General features: G+C 38.2%; 1 protein-coding gene across 1 annotated transcript in view; it reads left to right on the top strand.

The window, feature by feature from the left end:
* The window catches only part of MRE11 (MRE11 homolog, double strand break repair nuclease), a 74937-nt gene that overhangs the window by 14433 nt on the left and 43785 nt on the right, over positions 1-16719 (top strand). The window contains exons 7-12 of the mRNA XM_066248352.1: positions 2539-2653; positions 6188-6373; positions 7278-7449; positions 9541-9621; positions 12647-12773; positions 15464-15567. Coding sequence (XP_066104449.1) covers positions 2539-2653; positions 6188-6373; positions 7278-7449; positions 9541-9621; positions 12647-12773; positions 15464-15567 — 785 coding nt within the window. The remainder of the gene's footprint in view (positions 1-2538; positions 2654-6187; positions 6374-7277; positions 7450-9540; positions 9622-12646; positions 12774-15463; positions 15568-16719) is intronic.

A 16719-nucleotide genomic window follows, 5' to 3' on the forward strand; every position in this document is an offset into this window, starting at 1 on the left:
TTATTTATGTCAATAAATATTTAATGTTTAAGCAACTGGAAAGTCAAATTCTGGAGTTCACTTTGTTGCTGTTTGGGGAAAAGTGAGTCAATATTCTTTAAAGTTACTATAAAATGATAGGTTTTGGTAGAAATTTTTTAGTATTTAATAAAGACCAATAGACCTGATACTTGTTTTTAATAGCAGTTTTGGTGAAAAAATATTTTTTTTTTAATATCTGTTTATTCATTTTTCTTTTCTTTTAGACTTGGATAGAGAATCCTGAATATTACAATTAGAGAGAAATTAGAAAAACTGCATTTTGATAGCTGGGAAGTCTTTGAAAGGTCTAAAGCTTCACTGTCCAATGCAGTAATCACTAGCCTCATGTAGATGTTGAGCACTGAAATGTGGCTTATGTGAATTGTGTTATGCTAGAAGTATAAAATACACATCAGATTTCCAAGACTTAGAGAAAATATAAAATACCTAATTAATATATTGGTTTAATAAAATATATTAAAATTAGTTTTACCTGTTACTTTTTACTTGTTTTATTTAATGTGGCCAGTAAAGAAATTTAAATTACTGTATATATTTGGCCTACATTAGTAACTCACATTATGTTTTTATCAGACAGTGGTAGTTGAGAACTGTCATCTGTAATGCTCAGAAAATTTGCCTAATCAACTTCACTATATTCAATTTATTTAATGTACAGAAGATGAAAGCCTATTTGCTAGGTTTTATTACATATGAATGAAAGATCAAAGACATTTTTAGAGTACAAAATCTATTGTGTCTTCCTTGGATTAAATTCAGCTTATTATTTTGTTTGTTTTATGGATACAATTGCTTTATTGTGTTTATTGTGTATTGAGTATTATAAAAGTTATATTATCTTAAATTAACACTGAAGTACTCAGAGAAATTGGGGGAAATTTCACACTGTAGTCTCAACATAGATTTTATTTTTTGAGTGATTTCAGTACAATGGAAGCCTTAGTAGGTCTTATTTACTGTGTCTTTGAATATGTTTTTAAAATGATAAATTATAATGGATGGTTTATTTAAACACTTTTTCTAGGGAGCTTGTAGTCTTTTTCCAGTTCATAATTTCTCTAGCAAGTTTTAAAAGCATGATTATTTATATTTTAGAGACATGGAAAATGAGGTTACGGTATGTCTAATTTTGCAAGTAATAGAGCAGAAAGTGACATACACCTAAAAATAAAAAAACCTACTTACTGTTATTTTTTTTAATCATAATCACTACAATATTAAGGTTCATAATTGCAGAAAATGATTGATCCTTTCACTTTCCCATTATGCTTCAGTCATCCATGTTCTCTCAAACTCTCATCCTGTTCTGTTTTCCCTAACTGGACTCCGTTTATCCTCTACCCCCTATTCTCATCCCAACTCTTGTCTGTACACTGTAGAACTCTGTATAGTTAGCAGATTATCTCCTTGCCTCAAGTTTCTTCTCTAAGTTGTCTCTGCTCTCTGACTGGCCCTGGGGTTCCAGTTCTCTTACAGCCTTTCATGGGCTTTGGGGCTGGGGGAGGGGGCAAAGACCCCCCTCCCTCTTCTCCTGGTTTCCTGCTGCCACCTGCTAACTCCCTCCTGCCTTTGAGCTAACAGCTCTCTGTCTAACCTGCCCTCTCCTTTCCCTCAAATTCTTCCCCCACCAACAAATTTTGTGGGTGTTCTCACCGCTTCAAGAATAGAACAGATCAACCTTCTAATGCCTTGGACTTTGTATGCCTTGACTTTCCCTGTCTAGTTCCATGTTCTGCACCCCACCGTCCATTCCACTGGCCGCACTGCAGGAATTTTAGAAGCTAGGCCTCCTCTAGCTCTTACACGTCTGCGTAATTGGCTTTTCTCCAAGGCCTTTCCTAATCTGTACATGAAGGAGCAGCCTTGTCCCCTCACTGATGTTCCCCATCTTGGCATCCTGACTTTTTCTCTTTTTATAATAGTTAAAATTGTAATTTGTATGTTTGTTCACTTGTTTTTGTTGGCCTACTCCATTAGACTAAGCTAATCCTTTGAGGTAGAGGAAGAATTATTTAGAATTTGTTGAATTATTAAAAAGCACAGTATTTTTATTTAAAAACAATATATATGACTCTTGTGAATACATTTATTTTTTGTCTCATCCCTTTTAATATCTTTCTGTATTTTATAATATATAGTTAGATTAAAAGTACAATATACTTATAATACTGTAAAAAAAGGGATAGTGAAAAGTAATCTTTTAAATAGAAAATTTAATAAGCATTTAAGCATAGAAAACAAATTTTTATTCCATATTCAGATTTTGAAGGTAGATATGTTTCACAGGAAAACATTCATTGAAAGCATTTAAGTGCTCGGCAGTTGTTAGCAAGAACCTGGAACATATTCATTTGCAAATAATGACTCCACATTTCACATATATCTCTAATAGGAAAGTAAAATACTTAGAGAAGCACATAATTTAGAAACAAGACATATTCATTTTTAAAAACCGAGTAAGAAACCAGTTTTAAAATAATGTTATGTCCATTTCAGGATCCATTCCAGATGAAAGACTATATCGAATGTTCGTCAATAAAAAAGTAACAATGTTGAGACCAAAAGAAAATGAGAACTCTTGGTTTAATTTATTTGTGATTCATCAGAACAGGTAAAAGTATTTTCTGGAAATTGTTGAGTCAAGTGTTGAGGTCTCCAAATCTGTTTTCAGGCTTAACCTATTTCACTAAAATGCTCCTTATTTATTGAAGGTTGTTGGTGCAGGGTTAGGCAAAACTTAGATATGCTTTGTTTTACTGCATTTAGAAAGTTTTCAATATATATTCATAGCCATAAAAGAATATTTAGGGCCCTGGCTGGTTGGCTCAGTGGTAGAGCGTCGGCCTGGTGTGCAGGAGTCCCAGGTTCAATTCCCGACCTGGGCACACAGGAGAAGCACCCATCTGCTTCTCCACCCCTCTCCCTCTCCTTCCTCTCTCTCTCTCTCTTCCCCTCCTGCAGCCAAGGCTCCATTGGAGCAAAGTTGGCCCGGGCACTGAGGATGGCTCCAAGGCTTCTGCCTCAGGCACTAGAATGTCTCTGGTTGCAACAGAGCAATGCCCCAGATGGGCAGAGCATCGCCCCCTGGTGGGCATGCCGGGTGGATCCCAGTTGGGTGCATGCGGGAGTCTGTCTGACTGCCTCCCTGTTTCCAAGTTTGGAAAAATACAAAAAAAAAAAAATTTAGGGCATATGGATAAGGTTGTAAAGAAAACCATAAAATGAAGATGCTTGAATTCAGCAATGAAGTAGAACATCACCAGTTTATTATCCCATGCCCTTCCCTGACCTTATTTCTTTCTGCATACCTCAGAGAGATGCATAATCTTCAATTCTAATTTATTGAATTCGTTGGTGTTCTTTATTGTTTAATCACTTATATATCCACAGTGAGTTACTTAGTTCTGGAAGTGTGCTGTAAGTTGTGCAGCTGGCTTATTATGTTCAGTATTACATCACTAAGACTTACCCATTTTGATGCTAAACAGTATTTTTCATTTTTACAGTTATACTTCTGTTAGTGAATGTTCTGTGTTATTTCCAGATTGTTGCTTTTTAAACCTTTTTGTTAAGAACATTCATATACACATCTCCTGGTACATATGTGCAGGTGTCTTCCCAGAATATTACACATAGCTAGATCAGCATTCTTTTTTTTTTTTTCCAAAGTGAGAAGTGGGGGGGAGGCAGACAGACAGACTCCTGCATGTGCCCAGCCAGGATCCACCTGGCATGCCCACCAGGGGGTGATGCTCAACCCCTCTGGGGTGTTGCTCCATTGCAGTTGGAGCCATTCCAGCGCCTGAGGAGCCATCCTCAGCTCCCGGGCCAACTTTGATTCAATGGAACCTTGGCTGTGGGAGGGGAAGAGAAAGATAGAAAGAAAGGAGAAGGGGAAGGGTGGAGAAACAGATGGGTGCTTCCCCTGTGTGCCCTGGCCGGAAATGGAACCTGGGACTTCCACATACCAGGCGGATGCTCTACTGCTGAGCCAACTGGCCAGGGCCAGTCAGCATTCTTTTGTTAGTAGTTTTAAGACATTTAATCTTGCCCTGGCCGGTTGGCTCAGTGGTAGAGTGTCGGCCTGGCGTGCAGGGGTCCCAGGTTTGATTCCTGGCCAGGGCACACAGGGGAAGCGCCCATCTGCTTCTCCATCCCTCCCCCTCTCCTTCCTCCCTGTCTCTCTCTTCCCCTCCCGCAGCCAAGGCTCCATTGGAGCAAAGATGGCCCGGGCGCTGGGGATGGCTCCTTGGCCTCTGCCCCAGGCGCTAGAGTGGCTCTGGTCTTGACAGAGCGATGCCCCGGAGGGACAGAGCATCGCCCCCTGGTGGGCAGAGTGTCGCCCCCTGGTGGGCATGCCGGGTGGATCCCAGTCGGGCGCATGCAGGAGTCTGACTGTCTCTCTCCGTTTCTAGCTTCAGAAAAAAAAAAAAAAGACATTTAATCTTATTGATCGGGTGCAGGATTGATTGAAAGGAATAGAGACTTGAAGCGAGATTTATTATGTAATCATTATAGTAAGAAAGTGTGAGATGGTAACAGTGAGATGGCAGTGAGAATGTTATGTAAGGGATAAAGCTGAGAAAGTATTAAGGAAGAATCTAAGGGACTTGGGTTTGATTTTTAGACCCTAGATGTATGTTGTCTTCATAGAAATATTTCTAGGTACATGATCCTGCTCTGATTTCACTTCCTGCTCTCCCTGCACTCATTCTGCTCAGCAACCTGATCTTGCTGTTCCTGAGATCACTGAGCACAGTCCCACCTCTGCACGTTTGCCATCTGCTCGTCCCTCTGCCTAAGTCTTTCTTCCCTTGCATGCTAATCCCTCACCTGCCCATTTGTCACCTGTCAGAGGCCTTTCCTAACCACACTGTATAGTGACATCCCCCTTCCATGTCTCTCTTCTTTTAATTTTTTTTATAATAGCTATCACTACCTGGCCAATTTTATATACATATATAGGTATCTACCATATGCATATGCATATACATCTTGTGTTGTTGTTTGTTTCCCGCACTAGAACAAGAACTTTGCTGCTTTTTCTTCAGCATCTAAATATTTGTTGAATGAATATTGGTTTGCATTAAATGAATGCTGGGTCAAAGTACCATATTTGAATACTTTTACTTAAATTCCCAACAATATAAGTCAGTGTTAGGAAAAACTTTTCCTTCTTGTCTTTACTCACCTTGGGCTTTCACATATCTTTTCATAATAACAACTAATCTGGGTATAAAACCGGAGTTGCGAATCACGTATTCACATGATACTTTATTTAATATGGAAAACTCTCATCCTTATGTAAGATTGAGTTTTCTTACTCCCATTATTTTTATTATTTATTTTTTTTGTGTGTGTGTGACAGAGATAGAAAGAGATAGGGACAAACAGGAAGGGAGAGAGATGAGAAGTATCAGTTCTTCATTGCGGCACCTTAGTTGTTCATTGATTGATTTCTCATATGTACCTTGGCCGGGGGGCTACAGCAGACCAAATGACCCCTTGCTCAGGCTAGTGACCTTGGGTTCAAGCTGGTGAGCCTTGCTCAAACCAGATGAGCCCCCACTCAAGCTGGCAACCTCGGAGTTTTGAACCTGGGTTCTCTGCATCCCAATCTGATGCTCTATCCACTGCGCCACTGCCTGGTCAGACACTCACTATTTTTATAATAAAACGGATAATGTCTGATATATTTTAACATCAATTTTATTATAAAAATACATATTTACAGATTTATTTTTATTCTACAAAGTTAAGGCTTAACTCACTTTTATTTTTTGTATTATATTTTTGCTGTATAATTACATCAATTTATAGGTTTTTACTATTGATAGAGCTCTCAGGCTTTTCTGACTTGCCTAAAGAGACTTATTCCCCTCTAAAGCCTTATGTAATCTGCATCTAAATGTGGGACTACTTTCTCTTTTGGGTCTCCTACTTGTCTGTTTCCTACAAATTTGTAAGCCCTTTGAGGAATTAGATAATATTTTTGTATTCTCAATCGATTGCATAGTTTTGGCACATAGAAGAAATGTTATAAATCTTTAATGAAAAGAGAAAAGAAGATCTATATAAAATACTTAATATGAAATTTTTCTATATCTCTGAACATTTATATTTAATTTTTAAAATCTTGATATAGGAGTAAACATGGAAATACTAACTACATTCCAGAACAATTTTTGGATGACTTCATTGATCTTGTTATCTGGGGCCATGAACATGAGTGTAAAATAGCTCCAACCAAGAATGAACAACAACTCTTTTACATAGCACAACCTGGAAGTTCAGTTGTTACTTCTCTTTCCCCAGGAGAAACTGTAAAGAAGTGAGTAATTGTTATATTTTCCAAATCAAATTAAAAAAAAACACAACCTGCTTTATTATTGTAATCATCACATAGTTTCAAGATACTGATGGTATTGTTATTTAAATGGTAGATTTATTTATGAAGATTGCTCATTTGATGTAGTCTTGCTATTTTCCCAGATTGTAACCTATTTTCAACATGACAGCATCCCAGTGGTGTTACTATATTATTTTGCTGCTCAGTAGGCAAATTCAAGATTAACATTTTTATTTATTAAATTTCAAATTAGAGTATGATAGATGATTACTAATTTTACAATGCCTGTTAATAAACAAATTTGTCTAAAACCATTTATGAGATTTTTTTTAGTTATAAATGCAATATTATATAGCACATCTCATTTCTTTTGAGGGGGGATTATGTGATAATATAGTTAATAGTGATTAATAGTGGTTTTACCCTTTAATCCACTCAAGTTCTGATTAAGATGGTCATAATAGGTTTAAAGATTATGATAGTGGGATGCAAGTTTGTTTTTGTTTTATTTATAGTTCTGTGATTTATTTTATGATGCATGCGCACATATACACACATAATACATATATATGTAATGGTATATGCTATATACACTACTGTCATAGTCCTGATGACATTTTATTATACTTCCTGTTATATTTGTCTTCTACTAAACTGTGTATTTGTTCAGGCAGGAAAAATAAGGGATGAGTGGATTTTATTCTGAGGAAGAAGACTATTTCACTTTTTTTCCTGTGATATAACATTAAATTGCCAAAACTATTTTTAAGTGTATGATTTTATAAAGACTTGTCTTATAGAAACTTAGAAATGGGATAGTTTGGGCGTGCACATTTTCCTGAAGAAACATACAGCATGACCAGGCTTCGTTCCCTCCTGTTGGCAGGCACGTCGGCTTGCTGCGAGTTAAAGGAAGGAAGATGAACATGGAGAAGGTCCCTCTCCGCACAGTGCGGCAGTTTTTTATGGAGGATGTTGTTCTGGCTGATCATCCAGACATTTTTAACCCAGATAATCCTAAAGTAACCCAAGTCATACAAAGCTTCTGTTCAGAGAAGGTAATTCTTCTAGACCAGGTGTAGTCAACCTTTTTATACCTACTGCCCACTTTTGTATCTCTGTTAGTAGTAAAATTTTCTAACTGCCCACCGGTTCCACAGTAATGGTGATTTATAAAGTAGGGAAGTAACTTTACTTTATAAAATCTATAAAGCAGAGTTACAGCAAGTTAAAGCATATAATAATAATTACTTACCAAGTACTTTATGTTGGATTTTCACTAAGTTTGGCAGAATAAATCTTTATAAAACAACTTACTATAGTTAAATCTGTCTTTTTATTTGTACTTTGGTTGCTCCGCTACCGCCCACCATGAAAGCTGGAACGCCCAGTAGTGGGCGGTAGGGACCAAGTTGACTACCATTGTTCACAAAGGTCAATGAGATCTACTTCGGTTGAAAGCTTCATTTACATTGAATTAAATACTTTAGTAGAGGGCAGCCATATTTGTTACAGTCTCATGGAGCCTGTAAGGAACCACTGTTGTTGAATAAATCAGTTTAGTTGCATCAGAGATCTTTTGTTTTCATGGACATGGACTATAGTGTGGGGATTTCAGGGGGTGGGGAGGTAGAAGAAGCTATGGGGGGGATAAATGGTGGTGGACAAAGACTTGACTTGGAGGATTGAACAAAGTACAGTGTACAGGAGGTGTGTTGTAGAATTCTGTACCTGAAACCTGTATAATTTTGTTAACTAGTGTCACCCTAATAAATTCAATTAAAGAATCTTTTATATTAAGTCTTCCAGATGAATATTTTATATATAGAAGAATTTTTTTTTAAATTTTTATTAATTTTAGTGAGAGAAAGGGAGAGAGATAAAGACAGGAACATTGATCTGTTCCTATATATGCCCTGACCAGGGATTGAACCGGCAACCTCTGTGCTTCGGGACAATGCTCTAACCAACCGACCTATCTGGCCAGGGCTAGAAGAAATTTTAATTAATCCCTTTTCCCAGTTCCTTTCCTCCATCTCAAAAACATATATATAATCTTTCCTCTCTTTTTATCTCGATTTGATCATTTGTTCATTTTATTTATGAAAGCAGGCAGTGGCTTTGGTTTGGGAACGGGGGGATATTATGTTAGATGAGGAGAGCCTTTACCTCTCTAATAATCTCCAGTAAGCAGTCCTTTCACCCTAAAAACTACCCCAAATACAATCTTAAAATGTGTTGCTATGTACCTTGTAGCTTCAGCATAAGCCCCACACCTCCTGTTCCGTGCAGATTGCTACCCCTAAACCTCTGCAGAGATTTTAGAGCCACTACTAAGTTGGGTGAATGCATTTAGTAATATGTAACTTGCCACCTTAGTAACATGAATTGCTGACACTCAGTTCTTACTCTGTGCTTCTGCTTTGCATTTTATTCTCATAAAAATCATGGGGTTGCAATAATTATAATAATAGTTATCACTGATAGGCATTGCCTGCTTATATATTCTGGGCACTATTGACATTTTGCACTTAATCCACTCAGCGATGCTGTGGATAGGTGGATTCTGCCACCCACATCTACAGAAGGAGGAGGTTCGCCTGAGATGAAGTAACTTGCCCAGTGTAACACTTTACTATCCACATGAAACTCATGTAACTGAAAAGTTTCAGAGTATGCTGTTTTCAAGATGATTAGTCCCAGAAACTCTAATTAAGGTGATGGGTTTCCTTGTCTCTGTTTCTGTGTCTAGCCCAATGCCACCCATTAAAATGGTTTCTGCTTTAAACATCACTGTGTAAGGGAGGCATTTTCCCATGGTGGCCCACACATTTACATTATCCTTACAGCTGAATGAATCATGTCCCCCCAGTAGCTCCAGATAAACCCCCAGCATTGAGTTTCATTGGACTGAGGTCATGTACTTGACCCTAAGCCCAATCTTGGAAGCCAGGGAGATGGAAGAATGGATTCATTGGTCAGGCCTGGGTCAGGGAACCCAGGGTCTCTCAACCTTGGCACAGCCGGCATTATAGACTGAGTAATGTTTTTGTTGTAGGAAGTTCTGTGGATTTTAGGATTTTAACATTATCCTCTTTGATGCCAGTAGTATCCCTCCCCCACAGTCATGACAGTATTTTTATTTTCAGATTGAAGAAATGCTCGAAAATGCCGAACGGGAACGTTTGGGAAATTCTCGACAGCCAGATAAGCCTCTTATACGACTGCGAGTAAGTCCTATTTCGATAAGGTGAACTTTATTGATTTTCAGAGGATAGTATTGTGCGGTTTATGTCACTGTTTCGCACCTTTGCCTGTGATCCTGCCGCACTGAATGTGCTTCTGTCCTCTTCCCCAGTGTCTCCCTCCCCACCCACTTGAACCTTCCCCTCCACAGAAGCCTTTCTTGAGCTCCCCTCAGAGTTGGCACTTCTTCCTTTGTGCCTCCGGTTGCTCTGAACAGACGGCTCACAGCACCCTTTCATTCTGCTTGCAGCGATTGGTTTACATGTTTGTCTTCCCCATCGGCTTGGGAATTTCTTGACAACCAAGATTCTATTTTATTCATGGCTGTAGTTCTGGCCCATAGCAGAGCACCTGGCACATTGTAAACAGTCAGTAAAGCTTGCTGACTCTTGGCAGTATATTACAGGTAAAGCTAGGGGGGAATATAATTGTTAAAATGTCTGAAGAGTGGGGAGATCCTGCTTGAGCATTCTCGTTTTCTGTTTCGTAACATGCAGCTGTGGAGATGGGCTGGGTGATACAAGCCTAGTTGCGTTGGCAGAACCACAGTCTCTCAGGGCTGAAAATCCCGTGTTTCTCATTCACTCCTGCCTGACCAGCTAGACCTAAATAGAAAGTTGGCATTCCTATTCCTAAACAAAGTAGATTATTAATTCATTCATGAAACAAAAGAACAGATATTTCCATGTAAGTGTTATTCCAAAAGTACATTGTATGTAATGAGGCGTCTCATTAATTCATTGATTCAGTGAACTAGTGTTTATTGAGTACCTTCTGTCCTGCATGCTGGGGGACAATGATGTTAACACAGAGCAGGTGTTGAACTTACAGGAGGTGGAGGTGTGAGAGATAATAAACAGGAAGTAAATGAACAAATGTCAGCTTGTGCTAATGTGCTGAGGAGATGAGGAGTGTAAGTGGGGGAGCTGAGGGAGTGGAGTGGTCTGGATGGGCTGGTGATGCAGTGTAGTGCTGGTCCCCAGAGCATCACGTGGAGACAGCCAGTTTAGGGAAATGACTATAGTTGATCCTTGAACAATGGGTTTGAACTGCACAGGTACACTTCTATGCGAATTTTTTCATTAATAATGTAAATGTATTTTCTCTTCCTTATGATTTTATTAATATTTTATTTTCTCTGGCTTACTTTGTTGTAAGAATATAGTATGTGATACATATAAAATCTGTGTTAGTCAACTGCTTATGTTGTCTGTAAGGCTTTTCTGGTCAACAGTAAGCTATAATTATTTTTTCTTTTAAGAGACCAGGTGGTGGCGCAGTAGATAAGAGCGTCAGACTGGGATGCGGAAAACCCAGGTTTGAGACCCCGAGGTTGCCAGCTTGAGCGCGGGCTTATCTGGCTTGAGCAAAAAGCTCACCAGCTTGGACCCAAGGTTGCTGGCTCGAGCAAGGGGTTTACTCGGTCTGCTGAAGGCCCGCGGCCAAGGCACATATGAGAAAGCAATCAATGAATAACTAAGGTGTTGTAACGAAAAACTGATTTTTGATGCTTCTTATCTCTCTCTGTTTCTGTCTGTCTGTCCCTATCTATCCCTCTCTCTGACTCTCTCTCGGTCTCTAAAAAAAAAAAGAAAGAAAGAAACAGGGAAGGGAGAGAGATGAAAAATATCAACTCTCAGTTGCATCACTTTAGTTGTTCATTGATTACTTCTCATACGTGCCTTGACCGGGGTTCTCCAGCCGAGCCAGTAACCCCTTGCTCAAGGCAGCGACCTCTGGGCTCAAGCTGGAGAGACTGTGCCCAATTTGGACAGGCCCAGACTCAAACTGGCAACCTTGGGGTTTTGAACCTAAGTGCTCAGTGTCCCAGCTCGATGCTCCATCCACTGCACCACCACCAGTCAGGCAACAAGAGGCTATAATTTTGGGGCAAGTTAAAAGTCATTTGTGGATTTTCAACTGCATGTAAGGTCAGCACCCAGGCCCACTTTGTTCAATTACCAACTGTCTCTTATAAAAGAAAATGGTAGTTTTCTTTGTAAAGGTTTATGCACTAATATAGAGACCTCTTCAAACAGAGACTGCCATGAGAGTGTTTGTTAGTTATCCCTGTTTTGAAAGGTAATCATTTCTCAAAGCTCCTGATTTGGTTCTTGTCCTTCATGGATTTTCCCAGGCTTAATTCTCGTCTAGAGTGAGAGAAGACACCTATGCTAGAACTGTTAACTAATGCACCTAGAGCCAGCAGTTTATTTTGATGGAGAATTTTCTTTCTGTCATGGAAGGTTAAAATTTTGTTTTAATATTCTACCTCCAGGTTTTCCGAACCAGTGTCATCCCAATAAATTAAATTAATAAAAATAATAAATAAAAATAAAAATCCTCCTCCTTTTCAGATGATTACTAGTGTTGACATGGGGAGATGTAATCATTTCCACATTATGAGAGCTCTTGCTGTGTCTTGATTCCATCGAACAAAGTGTTTTGCATAAACTTTATTTTCAGTAGAATACATGGTATATATAACACCTTCAGGATCTTTAAAATGAACTGTAGAACATTAATTTATTAACTTAAAAGTATTGAGCATAAACCTAAATAGTGAAGCCCTGGCCGGTTGGCTCAGCGGCAGAGCGTCGGCCTGGCGTGCAGGAGTCCCGGGTTCGATTCCCGGCCAGGGCACACAGGAGAGGTGCCCATCTGCTTCTCCACCCCTCCCCCTCTCCTTCCTCTCTGTCTCTCTTCCCCTCCTGCAGCGAGGCTCCATTGGAGCAAAGATGGCCCGGGCGCTGGGGATGGCTCTGTGGCCTCTGCCTCAGGCGCTAGAATGGCTCTGGATGCAACAGAGCGACGCCCCAGATGGGCAGAGCATCGCCCCTTGGTGGGCATGCCGGGTGGATCCCGGTCGGGCACATGCGGGAGTCTGTCTGCCTCCCCGTTTCGAGCTTCGGAAAAATGAAAAAACAAACAAACAAACAAACAAAAAAACCTAAATAGTGAAGTGGTAAACTTATTACTTAGCCTTCACAGCTTATTCTGTATTTGCAGGTGGACTATAGTGGAGGTTTTGAGCCTTTCAATGTTCTTCGCTTTAGTCAGAAATTTGTGGATCGAATAGCTAATCCAAAGGATGTTATCCATTTTTTCAGGCGTAAAGAACAAAAGGAAAACACGGGTAAGCTAGTTATTTTTATGAATTAAAAAATACTCTTACAGGTTTTAGTTTATGTAAATGTGTCTTTAGTAAAAGAAGTATAAAATAATAATGGAAAGTGTTATAGTAATATTCTTTCTAATATCTTAGACAAATAAACTGATAGTTGGAATAATTAAATTGTCTTCTAAAAATTAGATAGCAATCATTTTTAAACTTCTGTGAATATCCAGAAGAAATAAAAGGCTTTCTCTGCAGACATAGTTTTTATAAACAGTGCTGCTGAGTACCAGCACAAACAGACTTTACAGATTTATTGCTCAAAGTAAATACCTATTATTTATTGTACATTATTCATGATCAGAGAATATATTCTCAAATTTTGCATTATTAAATTTTCAGTTTTAGAATATACAGTGATTTGGGAAGACTCTAGTCTTTTGAAATAAGAGGTATCCTATAGTTTGATGTTTATGATGACCAGGTAATTAGTTTCTAATTCATAAATTAATAAAAACTAATTGCCCTTATTTTAGCATTGATGAAAACAGATTATCCAACTGAAATAGTTGATCTTTGAACAACATTGGTTTGAACTGTATAGGTTTACTCACACATGGATTTTTTTCAATAAGTATGTATAATTCTGTATATGTACTTTCTCTTCCTTATGATTTTCTTAATAACTGTTTTCTGTAGTTTGCTTTATAGTACAAATACAGTATATAATATATTTAACATACAAAAATATGATATGTATTAATCGGCTGTTTCTGTTATTGGTAAGACTTCCAGTCTGCCATTAGTAGTTAAGTTTTGGGAAAGTTAAAAGTTATACAGAGATTTTCAACTGTGTGTTGGGTCAGCATCCCTAACTCCCAAGTTGTTCAAGGGTCAGTTGTAGTGTTTCTTCATAATAAATATTATCATGTTAAATATAGAAGCTGTTTTCTTTAGAGCTATTGAGCCAGAATTTACACAAAAAAATATGGCCCTTGTTGACAAACAAGATACCTAGGCTCTTATTAACTGGGATTTAATGGTCTTCTGTTTTCATTTTCAAATTGTGATCAGAATTGTCTATGCTGTTAATTCAACCTGAAATAGTCATTTAGATATTTAAATTGAGGTCATAGAATGCTGTTTTAGGGGGAAAATATCTATATCAGAGAATTACAATACCATGCTATGAATTTTAATTATTTATGGATAGTGTTTACATTTATTGTCCATTTCTATCAATTCCTTGGTATTTAATGGGTGTAGCATTTGTAAGAGCAGAATATAGCACTCCTTATGTTACTTGAGGTTTTTCCTGGTCAGTATTGTTGGTAGTGATTATTTCTGTTTAAGCATAAATTGCTCAATTAAAACAATGACCCTTTTGAATGTTTTACTGAAAGCATTGTTTGTTGTTTTGACCAGCTCTCTTATATAAATACAGGTGTTAAATTTTGTAAATTACTTTACCTGTCTGATATCTCTAAAGTCAGGGTGATAGCTGTGCCTGCCTCATAGGAGTGTTGTGAGGCTTCGTTGATACACTGTGTGCACATGATCTGAATGTAGTGTCCGGCATAGTAAAATGTAGTAATCATAGTACTGAAGTTATATTAATTTTACTTTATGGAAATTCAAAAAGATTTTTGTTCATTTGCCCTCACCACTTTGTAAGAGGCCCACTGAACTTTGTGCCTCTTCCTCCTCTAGGCTGTTGCATATACTTTTTCCTCTGCCTAACAGGTTTCTTCTTTTTTGTTTTGCTTAGTGTATCTTAGTCATTCTGAAAGGCTTGATTCAGATGATAGTTGCATTGAATAGCTGCACATTATTTTCATTCTTCTTTAGAAAGAATTAGTTTACTTCTCCATGTGTCATATTCTCTGTTCTTACCTCTGTTGTAGCACTTACACTTTGTGTTATAATCATTGGTTCTCACAGGCAGGGATCTTATCTTTTCATTGCATTTTCAACACCAGCTCCAGCACTTGCTATGTAGTTAATATTTGTTTCCCTGACAAAGACTATCAGCAGAGCAGATACTGGGCCCTGTGCTTCCTGACTTCCTTCCAGTATTCTTTATTCTTTACCTACTGTTTTTTGAGACAACCATCCTGCTCAGGAATACACAAAAGAGCTATAAGCATATATCTTATTTATCTTGCAGAGTATTAGAAAGGTATGTACTTAAAAGCTGAGATTTAATTACTAATTTTGCATCAGAGACATTCTGAAGTGAAATTGGCTGTTTTGTTTTGTTTTGTTTTGAGCTGTGTGTGGTGGTGACTGTTAGTAGAGTTCTGAGCTCCTGCCTTGACTCAGCCCAAGGCATAGGCAGTTTTATGCACAATTGCTTTTGTATTATCAGTACAAATGTCACCATAGTGGTAAAAAGTAAATAATATCTTAGTATTTTTATGAAAGCAGTTTTCACCTTCCGTGCCACCTGAAATGGTCTGTGGGCCACCGTATTAAAATAGTTGCAAGATATGTATGACTTGGAGATACGGGAAACAAATACAGACTTTAGGGAAAAGTCTGGCTATTAGCAAAGATGCTGTGTTTTTTGCCTCAAAATTTACCACATTGAGCATGCTGACAGTTGATAAAGTTTGGCCATCCCTCCTCTATTGAGAACAACCTGCAATGAATTTGAACACTTTACATTATAATAGAAGCTGCTGTTTTTTTCATGGACTTCTTTTTTGTAGGAGAAGAAGTCAACTTTGGGAAGTTCATTACAAAACCTTTAGAAGGAACAACAACGCTAAGGGTAGAAGACCTTGTCAAACAGTATTTCCAAACTGCAGAGAAGGTACTTTCTTAATTATAGTTCACAATTTGAATAATGGCTACCTTATAATAATGAATTTTTATTTAGGATATGTATAATTGCTAATTTAAATAAAAAGGATCTTCAAATTGTTTCCAAGAAGTAGGTAGGGTGGCAATTAAGTGTGTTCGTTTATAGCTACTATGCTCCAAGAAAAATTACGTGTTTAATTAATGTTATTAATATTATTATGCCTATAATTATTGATGTTATCCTCTTTTTATTGCTACTACATAAGTCTGAATCCAGGACTTACTTCTCTTGCATCTTGTAATTTCAGAATTACATTGTTAATATAGCCACAGGACTGTGTGGCTACTCTTACTGTTACGAGTTTGTGCCACTTCAAGATCCTGCAGTTGTATTAGTTCCTTATTGCTGCTGAATCAGCGTTCCACAAACCTAGTGGTTTAAAACTACAGATTTATTATTTTACAGTCCTGTAGGTCAGAAATCTGACACCGGTCTCACTGGACTAAAATTGAGGTGTCAGCAGGGTGTGTTCCTTTCCGGGGGCTCTAGGATAGAATGTATTCCCTTACCTTTTCCAGCTCCTAGTGGCCCACCTTTTGTGGTTCATGGGCTGCTTCTTCCATCTTCAAAGCCAGAAACATTGTATCTCTCTGGCCATTTTCCCTGTTTCATCTCTCTCTGACTCCCTTCTTCTGCTTCCCTCTTCTACTTTTAAGGATATTCATAATTACACTGGGCTCACCTGTATCATGTCTGGAAGTCTGATTTTACAGCTAGCTAATTAGCAACCTTAGTTTCTTCTGTACCCTTAGTTCTCATTTGCCCTATAACATATTGGCAAGTCCCAGAGCTTAGGGTGTGGACATCTTTAGGGGCCATTATTCTGCCTGCCACACTGGTTAACCTAGTCTCTCTTATTCATCAGCCACCACTTCTGGTCTCTCCATGCCAGCCAGTCAGGCCTCTGCATCTTCACCAGTCCTGTTCTCTACTCTCCTTTCTTGTTTTCACTTTGCTTTTTCTGGCCCTTAATATTTATTGGTTGGCTTAACTATTGTCCATTATTTTGTTTTCCCTTCAATAACCAGATAACTTGTATCTTTTTCCCTGGAAACATTATTTTGTAATTCTCCTTGCTGATATAGAATTATTTTGTAAGGA

Source organism: Saccopteryx bilineata, chromosome 1 (genome assembly GCF_036850765.1).
Source record: "Saccopteryx bilineata isolate mSacBil1 chromosome 1, mSacBil1_pri_phased_curated, whole genome shotgun sequence".
Lineage (NCBI taxonomy): Eukaryota > Metazoa > Chordata > Mammalia > Chiroptera > Emballonuridae > Saccopteryx > Saccopteryx bilineata.